Source organism: Echinops telfairi, unplaced genomic scaffold (genome assembly GCF_000313985.2).
Source record: "Echinops telfairi isolate 266 unplaced genomic scaffold, ASM31398v2 ScPeMD7_7424;HRSCAF=8462, whole genome shotgun sequence".
NCBI classification, from domain to species: domain Eukaryota; kingdom Metazoa; phylum Chordata; class Mammalia; order Afrosoricida; family Tenrecidae; genus Echinops; species Echinops telfairi.
In genome coordinates, this window is record NW_022111324.1 from 87149399 (window position 1) to 87163192 (window position 13794).

Sequence of the window (13794 nt, forward strand, 5' to 3'; positions counted from 1 at the left end):
GATGTACAAATGCGCTTTACACAATGGATGTGTGTATGGATTGGGATAACAGTTGTATGAGCCCCTAATAAAATGTTAAAAATAAAAAAAGAAAAAAAAACAAAACAAAAAAACCCCCCACATTTATAAAAAAGAAAAAAACAAAACAAAACATACAACTTTCCTCTAGTTATTTAATGCTTCCTCTCACCTCCCTATCATGACCCCAATTCTACCTTACAAATCTGGGCAGACCAGAGCATGTACATGGCTACGGATAAGAGCTGGAAACACAGGGAATCCAGGACAGATAAACCTCTCAGGACTACTAATGAGAGTAGTGATACCAGGAGGGTAAAGGTAAGGTGGGAAGAGAAAGGGGAAACCAATCACAATGATGTACATATAATCCCCTCCCAGGGGGATGGACAACAAAGAAATGAGAGAAGGGAGACATTGGTCAGTGTAAGACGTGAAAAAAAATTATAAATTATCAAGGGTTCATGGGGGAGGGAGGGAAAAAACGAGGGCCCGATACCAAGGGTTTAAGTAGAAAGAAAATGCTTTGAGAATGATGAGGACAACAAATGTGCAAATGTGCTTGACACAATGGATGCATGTATGGATTGTGATAAGAGCTGTATGAGCCCCCAATGAAACGATTTTTTAAAAAGATTCGAGTCTACCACCAGACAATCAGTTTGTCACACTGTGTGTTGCTCTGATTCTGGAAGTTATAAATCAGTACTTGTGTGTTGCTCTGCATCTGGAAGTTATAGATCAGAACTTTAAATATCAACAGTCTAATTCATGGTGGAGAGGTTTCAGCAGAACTTTCATTCTAAGTCACAAGAGGAAGAAAGTCCTGGAGATTTACTTCTGAAAATTAACTAAGAAACCTTATGGATCACAACCGAACACTGTCTGAGCGAATGCTAGGAAAGGCGCTCCCTAGGTTGAAAAACACTCAAACTATAGAGTGGCGTCAATAGTGGACTCATACCAATGGGCATAGCAATCATAATCATGATTATACAGGACTGAGCAGTACTGTATTCTGTGGTACCTGGAATGGTCACCAGCCAGAGCTGACTTGATGACAACTAAAAGCAAGACTGAGCCAGGATAGGCCTCTTTCCCCACACACTGGACACACGCTAGAAAACCCATTCAGAAATGTCTTTTGTTTGGGCCCTCTCAGGAAAGCAAAATCAATGAAGCAGCTTAATGTGGATCACCTGTTCCTGAACTATAGAGCCAATACTTACGCCTAATACTCAGGCAGACTCAGGGATCTTGGTCACAGCAAGCACGGAGTACAGGCCACATGAGGCTCTGACCTCAACCCACAAAGAGGACGGGCACCACGGTGTTTGAATGGGCAGAGAAGGCTTGCTCTGGCTCTTACTCACAAGACGTGACAAACGGCATGGATCCCTGTGGCACTTTCATGGGAAATGCATGCTTTTCTGGGAAACTAATCCAGCGTGTGCAGTAGTTTCTGAGGCAAGGCTGGAGAACAATCCTCCAGAAGAATTTGAAAAACAAAGAAAAACAAGGCTTTCGTACTTCAATTCAGTACAAGAGAAAGAAGCATATTTTGGCTCACTCTGGGGAACCCAAGCTGTAGACTGTAATTTGAAGTCTTCTCAGTAGATACCACCAACGCATTTCAACCCGCAAAATAAAAGGTAAAAACAGAACAAAAGAGCAGACCATGGTCCACCATGGCTTCTGTCTTTTTAACAGTCCTTCAGTGGGAGGTGTCTAGCTTACATGCAGAAGGTACATTTTCCCACTCTCTGCGATCTTTAGAATCCCTCCATTGGGAAGATAAATGGATGCCTGTGTCTTGACCCCTTTCTCTCTTGGTCACAGAGCAACCAATGGTGACTGGGCAATAATGGGAAGTCTTTTATATAGAAGCAATCGACACAAACAATTTGCAAAAACACTGCTAGGAAAAGGTGGCAGAATGTCATGTGTGCACAATGGTGCACAGAAATGAGTATTTCAAAATGTGGTTACCATCCCAGACGCTTCAGGGTAATAGGGTTTGGACAAAAGGACTTCACCTGAGTGCCCAGTGATCATGATTCTGGGAATAGCGGGGGAGCAACTTTTTCTGGTTTGTTTGAGGGAGGGAGGGAGGAGCCAAGTTAATATAGAAAGGAACACGTTTTGGAAATAGGAGAAGAAACTCTGCAGCCTGGCGTCCCAGGTGGACCGTGAGCAAGGGAAGAAGGGGGCCACAGCATCCATCTCTTGGTGTCTGCTATGTGAACGAGCCACCATAGGAAAAGGGGCTGTCAAATCTAGTACTCACTGAATAATGGCTTTTTTCTCTGAAAAGATTCTCAGGCAAAAATCAGCTTCCTGGTGTGGCTCGAATGTGCTGGGAATCAGGATGTACTCCCCAGGGGGCAGTTGGAACCGGTCCGAGACTTCTCTCAGGTTAACGAATGTTTTGCTTCTGGCCTGCGAGGCATGATACTTGAAGAAGTCTTTGTTCAGATGTTCATCCTTGCCAGGACTCTGCAATGAGAAAGCAAGAGAGTGGGTCACGCTAGCAAGGGCTCCTGGTCTTAAGTTTTGGACAATTTGATGACTAGCCATTGAGACTCAAGAGTGCCAAAGAGAAATGTAGACTTGACACTTGGATGGTGGAGTAGGAAGGGCAGTTTGGCCCCCACGTACTTGGTAAATGGCATAGCCGATGGTGAGCACGTTGGCCCCAAATCTCTTGAGTTTCCTTCGATCTTTCTGCATCAGGGCGACCAGGAAAGTGCACTCCTCCTGCCCTTCGTCCTTCTCATTCAAGGACAGCTTGATCTGTGGGTTGGTCCAGAAGGTGTCTGCCATTTGAAAGAGATAAATTATCTTCCCTTCCTTAAAATAAAACAATACAAACCAAAAACCCAAAAATATGAAAGACAATAATACACACACACACACACACACACACGCTACCTCCCACTACATCTACACACACACACACACACACACACACACACACACACACGCTACCTCCTACTACATCTCCCCAAGCCTGAGAGCATTTCTTTTCTCTCTGAGAAAACAATTTGTTTTGCCTTTGATTTCCGCATCCTTCTTCTGTGTAGGCTATTTCCTATATAGCTTTTAAAAAGATTTTCTTTTGGATATAATGCGTTACAGTTTGCTCCATCTTTTGGCATTGCAAAAGAGTGTAGTGGATCTGCATTTGGTCGCTCAGCAACCATTCCACTGTTAAATGGCATGCAATTTGAGTAAGCCTGAACTCTAAGGGTGAACTCTGATTGGTTTGCACTTGCCACAGAGAATTGGAATAAAGTCAATCCGCCCATGCATCCCCCACCTATATTGGAAATTAGATGGAAGTTGAAGACTTTGTTCGATGACTTCTGTGCATAGACATAAGAGCTCAGGTAGTCCTGATGCCACTGGCAGCACTTCTATTATAAAGAAAAGCCACCCCAAGGAACTAGCATTGGGAATCGAGCAGAATAGATCATTGCAAACACATGGCGCCAGAGCCTTGATAGAACTGTGCCTAAGCCTACCTACTTCCCTGAACTTTCGATTATGTCATCCAATTAATATTCTTTGTTGATAAACTGATGTGGGCTATTTTTTCCATTACTTATAATAGATAACAGCACAAGTGATAAAATAAGGGAGTTTTCCTAAGCAATTCTTATCTAACGTCCTTTGATATCACTACAACTTTCTTTTCCCAGCCATTCCCCAAATATTCTGTCTCTGGGTTTCCCTATGGGCCTGGTCCTGATTGGACTGGACACTTGTGACTGGCACAGAGAGGGAGAGGTGCCTACCAACCCAGGAAATTGCGGCAACCCCCAGCAGTGGAGCCCCGAACCCAGCTTCCTTGGTGGACTGTCACTTCCCATTTATGGAAAGCATTATCATCTAGGGCATCGGGAGTGAGGTTGCAAATCTCCACCTTGTCAAAATGGGCCTTGAAGTCCTTAAATGACATCCTGCAAGAAAGTGGAGGAAAACAACATGGGGGAGGATAATAGTGATGACAGGATTCATTCATTCATGTAACCATCTATAGATAGATAGTATCAAATGTCTGTCCGCATAGAGATTACACTCAAGGGTGGGGAGACAGAAAATACACACGGGAGCAAAGGTAAAAATAGAGGCTAGCTGTATATGATCAGTATTACAGAGAAAAAATAAATTAAGGCAAAAGAATGGAATGTAGATTTGAGGCATTCATTTACGTTATTGTGGTAGTTAGAATTTATGTCAATCTGTCCTTGAATGAAAGTGTAAGGATGGAATCCAACCTACCAATCAGGTCACAGCCTGATGATGCCTCCTTGCGGGTGTGGCCTTTTAATAAACGAGACACCAGGAACCTCTCTATATATCGCTTTTCACCTTGCCCCTTGCTGCTTGCATTCTGTGTTTGCCACCCAGGGTAGCTCTATGTAAGCAGCTGATCCTGAAAGCTGTGGCGCCCGGTAGATCCATTGACCTTGGATCCACACAACTCCGCACCCATTGGCCTGTGATCTTCCTGCTTCTGCTTCCCTTTTCTGCAGCAGCATCCTGCAGCACCATGAGTCTGAAGAGGACTCCAGCTAGCTTTAGACCCATGGACTTGAGTTGGACGGAGCTGGGATGTCTTCTTGATATATAGTTACTTCTTGAGATAAAGTTCTTTCTTATACATATACGAGTGTCACTGATTTTGTTCTCTCTGGACAACCCAGCCTCACACAGGGGGCAAGGAAAGGCATTACTGATAGGGTGACTTTTCAATGGAGAACTAAAGCATAAGGGAGTAGACAAACAGCTCTATGGGGACAGAGATTTCTAGTCAGATGGGCAGCAAGGTCCTGAGGCAGAATGTTTGTGATGTGCTCAAAGAACTCTAAGCAGGTCAGTAAGGCTGACACAGAACAAAATAAACAATTTATAAATTATCAAGGGCTCATGAGGGAGAGGGAGGGGGAGGAAGGGGAAAATGAGGAGCTGATGCCAGGGGCTTAAGTGGAGAGCAGATGTTTTGAGAATGATGAGGGCAATGAATGTACAAATGTACTTTACACAATGGATGGATGGATTGTGATGAGTTGTATGAGCCCCCAATAAAATGATTTTTTTTTAATTAAAAAAAAGAGAAATAAATTTATTGTGTTAAATTCTTTATATCAGGAGTGGGGATTATCCAGCCCTCGGGCCATATAAAGCCAGAGAAATCATCCATACTAGCTAACATCACACATCTCACCACAGAGAAGCAGTTCCAGCCACCCATCAGGGTGAGTTAATGAAATGTTTGACCAAATATAACAGGCTAACATTTTAAGATGATTATTTTGTATGGTCCTTGCAGGAAATTATAAATATGCAAATGGCCCTGGGCAGAATAAGAGCTTCCCCACACTTGCCTTTTATTCTTAGTGTCTATTACTTACAGCAATAGACATTGTTACCCGAAATCACTGGTAGCTTGCAGTCTGGAGCGGCCACAGCAAAGTTCTAAAATATGTAAGATCAGCTTAGCAGTTGAGCAGAACGCCCCAAGGAAATACCGAAGCTTGGACATGCTACACTGCACAGTGACAAAATATTTTATCATTTTGCCTGAAAAACCCAAGACAGAACAAATGCTAACGGTGTTTGTGTTCTAAGGGGAAAGCGTAGAAAATGCCAGAATACTGGTGTATCCTAGGTTTTGCTTCTTGTTTTTAACAAGGTGTTACAGGAAAGAGATGAACTTAGGCAAAAATGGACTGCTCTTGAGAGCATGAACCAAAACGGGACCAGAAATGAAGAATTCATGGTCTTGGAGGATTGGAAGAGTCCGTTGTCTGTGGACCTCAAAAGTCAAGACATAAGAGAAAGGAAAACAGAACCAAAAAACTTCCAGAGACAAAGACCCACTAAAACTGTTCAGTTAAACAAAGGGGTTCAGCCCAATGAAAAGACTAGATTAGAAATGCTTCCTTCCTTCTTTTAGCTGATATCAAAGTAGCACTCCAAAGGTCCCTGTCATGAGGTTGAGCATGGAGGCATCGACGTGGTGAGCAGCAGGACTGCGTGCCCTCGAAGCCACCTGGAGATCAATAACTCAAACGGGAGATGCTGGGTTGGGACCAGAGGCTCTTCCCCACGCCTGTGCTTTTTTGGATTGCCCTAACTCAGGGATTGAGGGGACTCAATATGATTGAGGGGACGAAATTTTAGGCAAGGTAGACAGATGGGTATAAGGGGTTTGAGAGGTGTGTGTCTGACTTTTTGAAAAGGTTTGTGACATTTATACCTTGCATGCTATTGATGAAAAGAAAGACAAGTACTGTACCAGAATTCCCCATCGTCCAGAGCAGCATGACAGAGGCGCTTTTCCACAGCCGGGCCAACAGAATGCCACTCAAGAGCACTACGAGCAAACAAAGTCAGCATTGAGGGAGATGACTGTGAATGAGCAGCCGTGCAAGCAACCCTGATCCCAGAGGGAGAGGAGCCAAGATGCACATTTGTTCTGTGTGAACTTGTCCTGCTCAGTGACTATTCTCTGAGTCCCAGGAATGTGCAAGGCACATAGAACCTGGCTGGTCCTCGGTCCTCACATAGTCAGCAGTTCAGTGCTGAGGCAAACACCACTTGAAGGCCCCACAGAGGACATCATGGTGACAGTAGAACATCAAAAGGTTAGTGGAATGAGTATCTCAGTTGTTTGACGTTAGTCCCTTGACTACCATCGACTCTTTTTTGCTCTTGGTTGTGGAATAAACCAAGTGACCGCCCTTCTTAGTGTATAAACGGATACTTTGAGAGTATAGTGCAGTACCTTAGATGTGTCCATGCTTTGTACGCTAGGTACAACGTATCTCTATATGTGTGGCATCATTATGAACTCAGCTCACAGTTCTATGAAGTAGATGCGTCCACTCTACGGTTGAGGACTTTTGGGCAGATGAAGTGATATGTTCATAGGGAAGAGCTAGTGAAGGGCCTTCAGTTATCCCTCCAACTTGGCAGTTGTGATTCCAAGTTCAGAACTAGGTTTCCTATGGCTCTATAGCTTCTTGTACAGTTCAAATTAAGCAATGACACCCTCATGTTATGAAATCCCTGGGTGGTGCACGCGAGGATCTGGTCAGTTATTAACGGAAAGGCTGAACGTTTCAATCCTCCAAGATGTGCCTTAGAAGAAAGGCCTGATGACCTACTTCTGAACATCATGCACCGAAAAATCCCATGGAACCTAGTTCTACACCGACATATAAGGATCACCAGGAGTCAGCAACTGGCTTATTTCCTACCAAGTTCTAATTGAGGTGGTTACTTCTCCCTCTCTCCCCCACCTCTATGCACTCCCACCCCCACACCTCTGCATATGCCATTGAGTTGATCCCAACTCGTAGCAACCCTATAGGCAGGGTAGAACTGCTCTCTGTGAGTTTCCAAGACTGTAAGTCTTAACAGGAGTAGGAAGCCCATCTTTCTTCCTTGGAGTGGCTGGTAGTTTTGAACTGCTGGCCCTGCCGTTAGTGGCCCAACACATAACCACTATGTCGCCACGGCTCGTCTTCCACATGCTCTAGACCCTGAATTAGTTTCAGAGAGGAGGAGCAGGAGATTCAGGTGAAGGGCTCAGGAGGCCATCTCTCCACGTCACCGGGGCCAGAGCAAGAAGAGTAAAATTAAAAGCCCTTACTTTCGAAGAGATAAGAGCCCTGGTGGTGTAGTGGTGGTGACTTGTTGGGCCGTGATCCGCAGGGTTGGCAGTTCGAAACCATCAGTAGTAGTTCCATGAGATAAAGACTGGTAATTCTACCCCTGAAAATGGTTACAGTCTCAGAAACCTACAGGGGGTTGCTATGAGTCAGTATTGGTTTGATGGCAGTGAGTTTGGTTTGGTTTACTTTGTGAGAGGCTCACATGAAAAGACTTTCTGCCTGGTAGGCTATGCGGTGTCTTGAACTCTGTTCTTAAGGTCTAAGGAGTGTGGCCAAGCTGAACGGTCAGCCTGGAGACTTAGTCTTACTACATCTGGCTGCTGAGTGTGAGGGGAAAATGAATTTTATTCCGGGAAAAATACACCTTTATTTCTATTTCTATATATTCGCCCGGGAAAGGAAAAATATAGCCTTTCTTTTGTATAATTGCTTTGTTTAAACCAGGGAACACTACAGGTCTTTCTTAATTTTGACCAACTTGGGGATATAAAAAGGCTGTTCCCCAACTTGTCTCCCCCAAATATATGTCAGACCAAGGACACTGCTTGCAACTAAGGGTAAATGATTGCCAAGTTATCCCCCTGAAGGCACCAGCCATCCAGAGCAATCAGACTACTGTCTGGTCCACCATAGGTGGGCCTCACTCCCAGCTGTTAAGGACAGTGGATTACTTTCCCTGAAGGGCTCAGAATAAATCAAGTCTCCAGCTCAAGGACAACCAAGGTTAGGCTGCCATCATGAATCTAGGATCCGCCCATCTTGTCACATGTGTACCCCGAATCCCTCCTTTTCCTATAGCGTGTACAACCCTAGATCATCCCCCTTCCATTGCTGTATTGCCTATGGTACGACCCCTTCCTGTGAGTCGTTACCTGTAATCAGGGGGCTTGCACGTCCCCAAAGATATATAAGCCTCGGTTAGAAATCAATCACTCTCTCTCTCCTGTCCCCTTCCTCTCGCACCTCCACGTGGACCATCAAGAGAGGGTGAGATGAGCATGCTACCATGAAATGTGTCTGACTCCTTTATTTTACTCTCTCTCCTATCTTCTATGACTTTACTATATATAATCTTTATATATATATATCATATATATATTTATATATTATAAAACCACACAGTTGTGCTTACAAACCCGTGATAGTTGTTAGGGGCTGGTATTCCCCCGACAACCAACCTCAACTACTTTAATGTTGGTCTCCATTCAATGCCCTTTGTTCTAAGCAAGTAGATACCTGGAAGCAGGAAAGGGAGGATGGGAAAAGAGCGGGGTCCAGGTGAACAAGCAAGCTCCATCCCAATGCTGGAACCTGCCTGATAAAGCCAGGACAAATGCTTGCTGGGTGACCTCATAGCATTGTATGGACCCAGGTTGGTCCTGGCTCAGTTTCACTCATGTTCTAGGCTTGCTTCATGGTCTTAAAGAACCTGCCAGGAGAGTGGACAGGGAAGGACTTCTGAGAGCCCAAAGCACCAGAGAGCCTGGCTCAGAGGAGAAAGGAGTGAGGAGAGACAGCCCAGGGCAGTCACTGTCACAGGCATGCCTAGACATTCCCAGGCTTTCATTTAAATGGTAAACCATACCTCCTATACAAAAGGAGAGATTAAGACATCCCTTCTGACTGAGACTAAAAGACCAGGAGCCGCAGGAAAAGCAGACCTTCATGCCCCCTTTCCTCATGTATTAGCTATCTTACTATTTGACAGCGCACATTTATGACAATAGTAAATAAATCTACTGTCCACATTTTTAGAGTATTCATGGCATATGTCTGTCAGTAAAGAACACCGAGGTTCGAGGTAAGAGCATCGCTCGTCATGATAGTTAAGGTTATGTGTCAACTTGGCTGGGCCATGCTTCTCAGTGGTCCGGCAGTTATGCAATGATATAGTCATCCTCCAGTTGTGATCTGTTGTGATCATCCTCTACTTTTGGATAACGTCAATTTACATATAATGATATGATCTTTGGAACCAATCGTGTCAATAAATGAGAAGTGAGTGTAATTGGGGCCACGTAAATAAGTGCCATGTGACAGGATAAATTCCCTGCTGTACTTCCTCTCGTTCTTTGCTGTGCCACTGTACCCCTGGCCAACCATCAGTCACCGTTAGAGAGGACTCGATTGCAGCCAGTTCATCAATGCTTCAAGAGTCTCCACATCCCATCCTCACTGCCACCCTATCCGACCCCACTGAAAACACACTTACACACATATACATTCATGCACACACACATGCTCAACCCCACACACCCCCAACTTGCATCCAAAGATGTATGTGTGTACACTGCTTTCTGGAGTTACTCACAATGTAAAAGGATACAAAACCTTTCACAATCATAGATAGAACATAGCATATTAAATATCCCTATGGGATATGACAAATACAATTAGATGAAAAGTTAAAGTGTTCTTATAAGAGCTTTTCTTGAGAATTCAATTTGACAGAAGCACACCTCAGGGCTGAAAGAGGGGAAGTCAGGTCACCCCAGAGATAAGAAGGACCTGATTAAGAGCCAGAGGAGAACTGCAGGCAGACTGCTCCTCCTTCACATGTTTGCACAGAACCAGCCCCAACCCTCATGCCCAAGGAGCAGTGGAGACGGGGCAAGGTTACTGACTTGTCACTCCATGGCCCATTCCACTCGACCTGGCCCCAAGGATTCCGGACTCTGATGAGCTCGATGTTTTGGCCTTTGAAGTTTACCTGGAAAGGCAGAGCATTAGAGAGATGTGGTGTGATTACTGCAGTAAAGTCTTGGTTATGTTCCCACATGTACCCTAGGGCAGTCATCACAAGGGAAGCCAGGCTCTACCATGAATCTCTTGGTTCAAACACTGCAGTCTCTACAACTTCACTTAATCATCTCAGAGGCAAAAGTATGAAAAACTTATCAATTCTAAACCAGCTCTCGGGATTTTCTAATTCTTATCGAACATAATTATGAGCTTCACAAATGATTTTATATAAGCCACCCAGAATGCTGCATCTGGGAAATAACATTAAATTTTAGTTAACCAGAATTTTGTCCACATGAATCTTCCAACATATAAGGGCTTTTTTCTTGACTGGGATCTCCTTGGAGATGGGACAAGGACTTATTTTTTCAGTGTTTTTCATACATGTGGTAAAGAATGTCATTTTAAAAATGTTCATGGAGCTATTACTATATTTTCTTCCACCCTTAGCATCCTATGCACAGATAAATGATCAGAATCTCAGTACATGCTGGTAATTTAAATAACAATAAATAAGAATTATTTCTACAACTTCATTAATTCCAACATTCTCCCTTTCAAGTATCAAGGAGTTCCTGCCTGCTGAAGACAGATTATGTGCGTAGGTTGAGTATTCAAGTCCACGTAGAGGTGTCTGGATAGAAAGAATTGAAGATCAGCCACTGAAAACGAGCCATTGAAAGAATTGAAAGTCAGCCATTGAAAACCACGTGGGTGCACATGGAATTGCCAAGAGTTGGAGTCGACTTGCCAGCAAGTGGATCAGGTGCCATGTGTGACCTGCTGTTCATATGGCAATCCCAAAACATGCAGGGCCCTGAACAGTACAGAAAAGGCTGTAATGTGCTTAATTGTCTATCCTGGAGCAGGCAAGAGGGTCATGTTATTTTAGAAAGATTTTGGTGAGAAGATAGTGGAATGATAGCTGATCAGAACACTTTATCCTTCATACATTTGACAGAAAATTGTATTTTTAATTTGTATAAATAGTTCAGGTCAGCTATTACTCCAGAGTTGCAGCCAGGGCTTATGCTTCGCCATCTAAGAGGGTCACAGATTGGAAACATTCAGAATAAGTGTCTTGGAGGTAAAGAGAAAGAAAGCTGAAGCAACTGCACTGAGCTGATGGGATCTTTCTGTTGTACTTGGAGCAGCATGAAGAAGAGCTCATAGAAAAATCCACATGCCTGCCCCGGGGAGAGGGCAGAAAGGGTTGTATGATCAGAGAAGGATGACCACATGTGATAGGTAGGTTTATTGTGCCAACATGGCCAATAGGAACATGTGGGATTAATAAGGTTGCAGTTTGATTGAAGGGCAAAGAGATAAATGGCTGGGCAAGCCCCACCTTGCTCTCTCTTGCTCTCTGGTGATTAGACCAGCATGTGGCTGCTAGTTCTCTGTCTCATTTTGTGAGCTACACTTTCTGTGGTACTGACAACCCATGGATCATGTGGCTAGAGGCTTGAGGTTCCTTCGAGACCTGCTTTGCCACACTGCTGGTGTGTACATCACTTGAGCTTGGGACTGTTGGATCCTGTTGTCTTGCTGACTGTTGGTGACCCGCCCTGCTGATTGCTGCCTGCTGCCGGACTGCTGGCTTGCCTGCATTGCCATAGGGAAGACTCAGCTGTCTGCTTCCTTGACCTTGGACCCAGCATTACTTGTGAGTTGAAGGACATCCAGCATATTAACTGTTCCACAGAAGTGAGATGAACTGATCCCTCTGCACAACTGTGTGGACTAATTAGCTGTTATATTCCTTCATGCTGTATCTATCTATCTAATCATAAATGTCCTGGTTTTGTCTCTCTAGAGAACCCTGTCTAACACACCATAGCACTGAAATTCCTAAGGAACCTCTAAAGAAATTTCATCTTTGGTTTTTGCCAGAAACTTCAATGAGAAGGAAGAACAAGAGCTTCTCTTCTTCCTCCTGCCTTCCTGACTCATCGACATGCATTCCTAAAAATTTAGGCAAAAGCAGGAGACCGATTGGCCTGCCTTCTTTACACATCACATTCCTGACTTGTCTGTGAGAGGCTCAGAGGGGCAGAAGCAGAGTTGGGAGTTGCTGACTTCTTTTCTGAGAGGGCAGCCCTTGGCCCATCACCGTCTGTCATCTCTTCCTCCCTCTCTCTTTCCCAAGTTGGGGTGGTGCTGTGTGCTCCTCGATGCCCCCAGGTATTAGTTACACCCTGGACTACAGCTGTGGAGAATGGGACTGATGTAGATTCATGGGAGAAAAGAAACAAGAACAGCTTCCATACCTGCTCAAAAATTTGACCCTGGATGTTTTGCTGTGTGGTACCCCAGCCTACCTCCCTAAGATGCAACATTCTCTGAGAGAGCCATTTCCATTGTGATGAATGCATGAAGCACAAGGTAACTAAATAGGCATAAAAATCTAAACCAATATAAGGGACTGGTGTTATTGTGCCCATCCTGGGTTTCTGGCAACAAGGGTCTTCAACTCCTACCTGGTCAATCCCTGTGATGGTATAGGCATGGCCTTTAATAAGACCAAAAGGTGTCCGAGCTTCTGATTCCGCAGCATTTCTGGTCTAAAATACAGAAAGAGCAACATTGGACATATTGCCTGCTGTGTGTCTGGGCCCACCACACTCCCCTCCCTCTTGCTCTGCTTCCTTAATGAGGACCTTGTGGACAGATGAGGACAGAACCAGGCTAGACAAGCTCTGCAGACGGCCAGCAGTGAGACACAGAAAAGTCTGACTTCCTCCCCTCCGTGTGAAGACCCTCCTTTCCAGCTCAAACTCAAGTATAGCACCGCCTTTCATTTTGTCCCCAGCAGAAAACTGTATCATCTAGCTCGTATGAGAGAGTAGATATACTCATCTATACTAAAGGGATTATAAAAGCATACGACAATATTATATGCGGTGCTAGGTCAAAAATTTGAAAATGCAAGGGAAATTGACATTTTGTTAGCAATGAATAAATTCCCAAAATTAATCCAAGAGGAAGTAGAAAACTTGAGATTAAAATTTTTTTTAAATTACAAATAGATGATATAGACACAAATATGTATATTTGTATGCCTAAAATTAAAAATGCAGATACATTTATATCAATTAATATATTTTTCATTATATATTAAGTGAAAAAAACACACTTCAGAAAAAGTGTATGACTCCATTTCTGTGAAAATAAACCCAACCGCCTCCACTCAAGTACTCCCTCAACACAAGAGTGCTTTCTTCTAGTAAATTGGCATTCTATGATGCTCGCCTTCCCGACACAGCCGCTGAAGACAAAGAGGGTGAATAAGCAAATGTGGTGAAGAAAGCTGATGGTGCCCGGCTATCAGGGGATATAGCGTCTGGGG

The 13794-nt window shown here is 44.1% G+C and overlaps 1 protein-coding gene across 1 annotated transcript in view; it reads right to left on the reverse strand.

Moving 5' to 3' along the window:
* CAPN9 (calpain 9) overlaps window positions 1-13794 on the reverse strand; it is a 65507-nt gene that overhangs the window by 40645 nt on the left and 11068 nt on the right. The window contains exons 6-11 of the mRNA XM_013007120.2: window positions 12926-13009; window positions 10328-10413; window positions 6323-6400; window positions 3820-3980; window positions 2677-2834; window positions 2306-2514 (exon numbers count right to left, since the gene is read on the reverse strand). Of these exons, the coding sequence (XP_012862574.1) occupies window positions 2306-2514; window positions 2677-2834; window positions 3820-3980; window positions 6323-6400; window positions 10328-10413; window positions 12926-13009 (776 nt within the window). The remainder of the gene's footprint in view (window positions 1-2305; window positions 2515-2676; window positions 2835-3819; window positions 3981-6322; window positions 6401-10327; window positions 10414-12925; window positions 13010-13794) is intronic.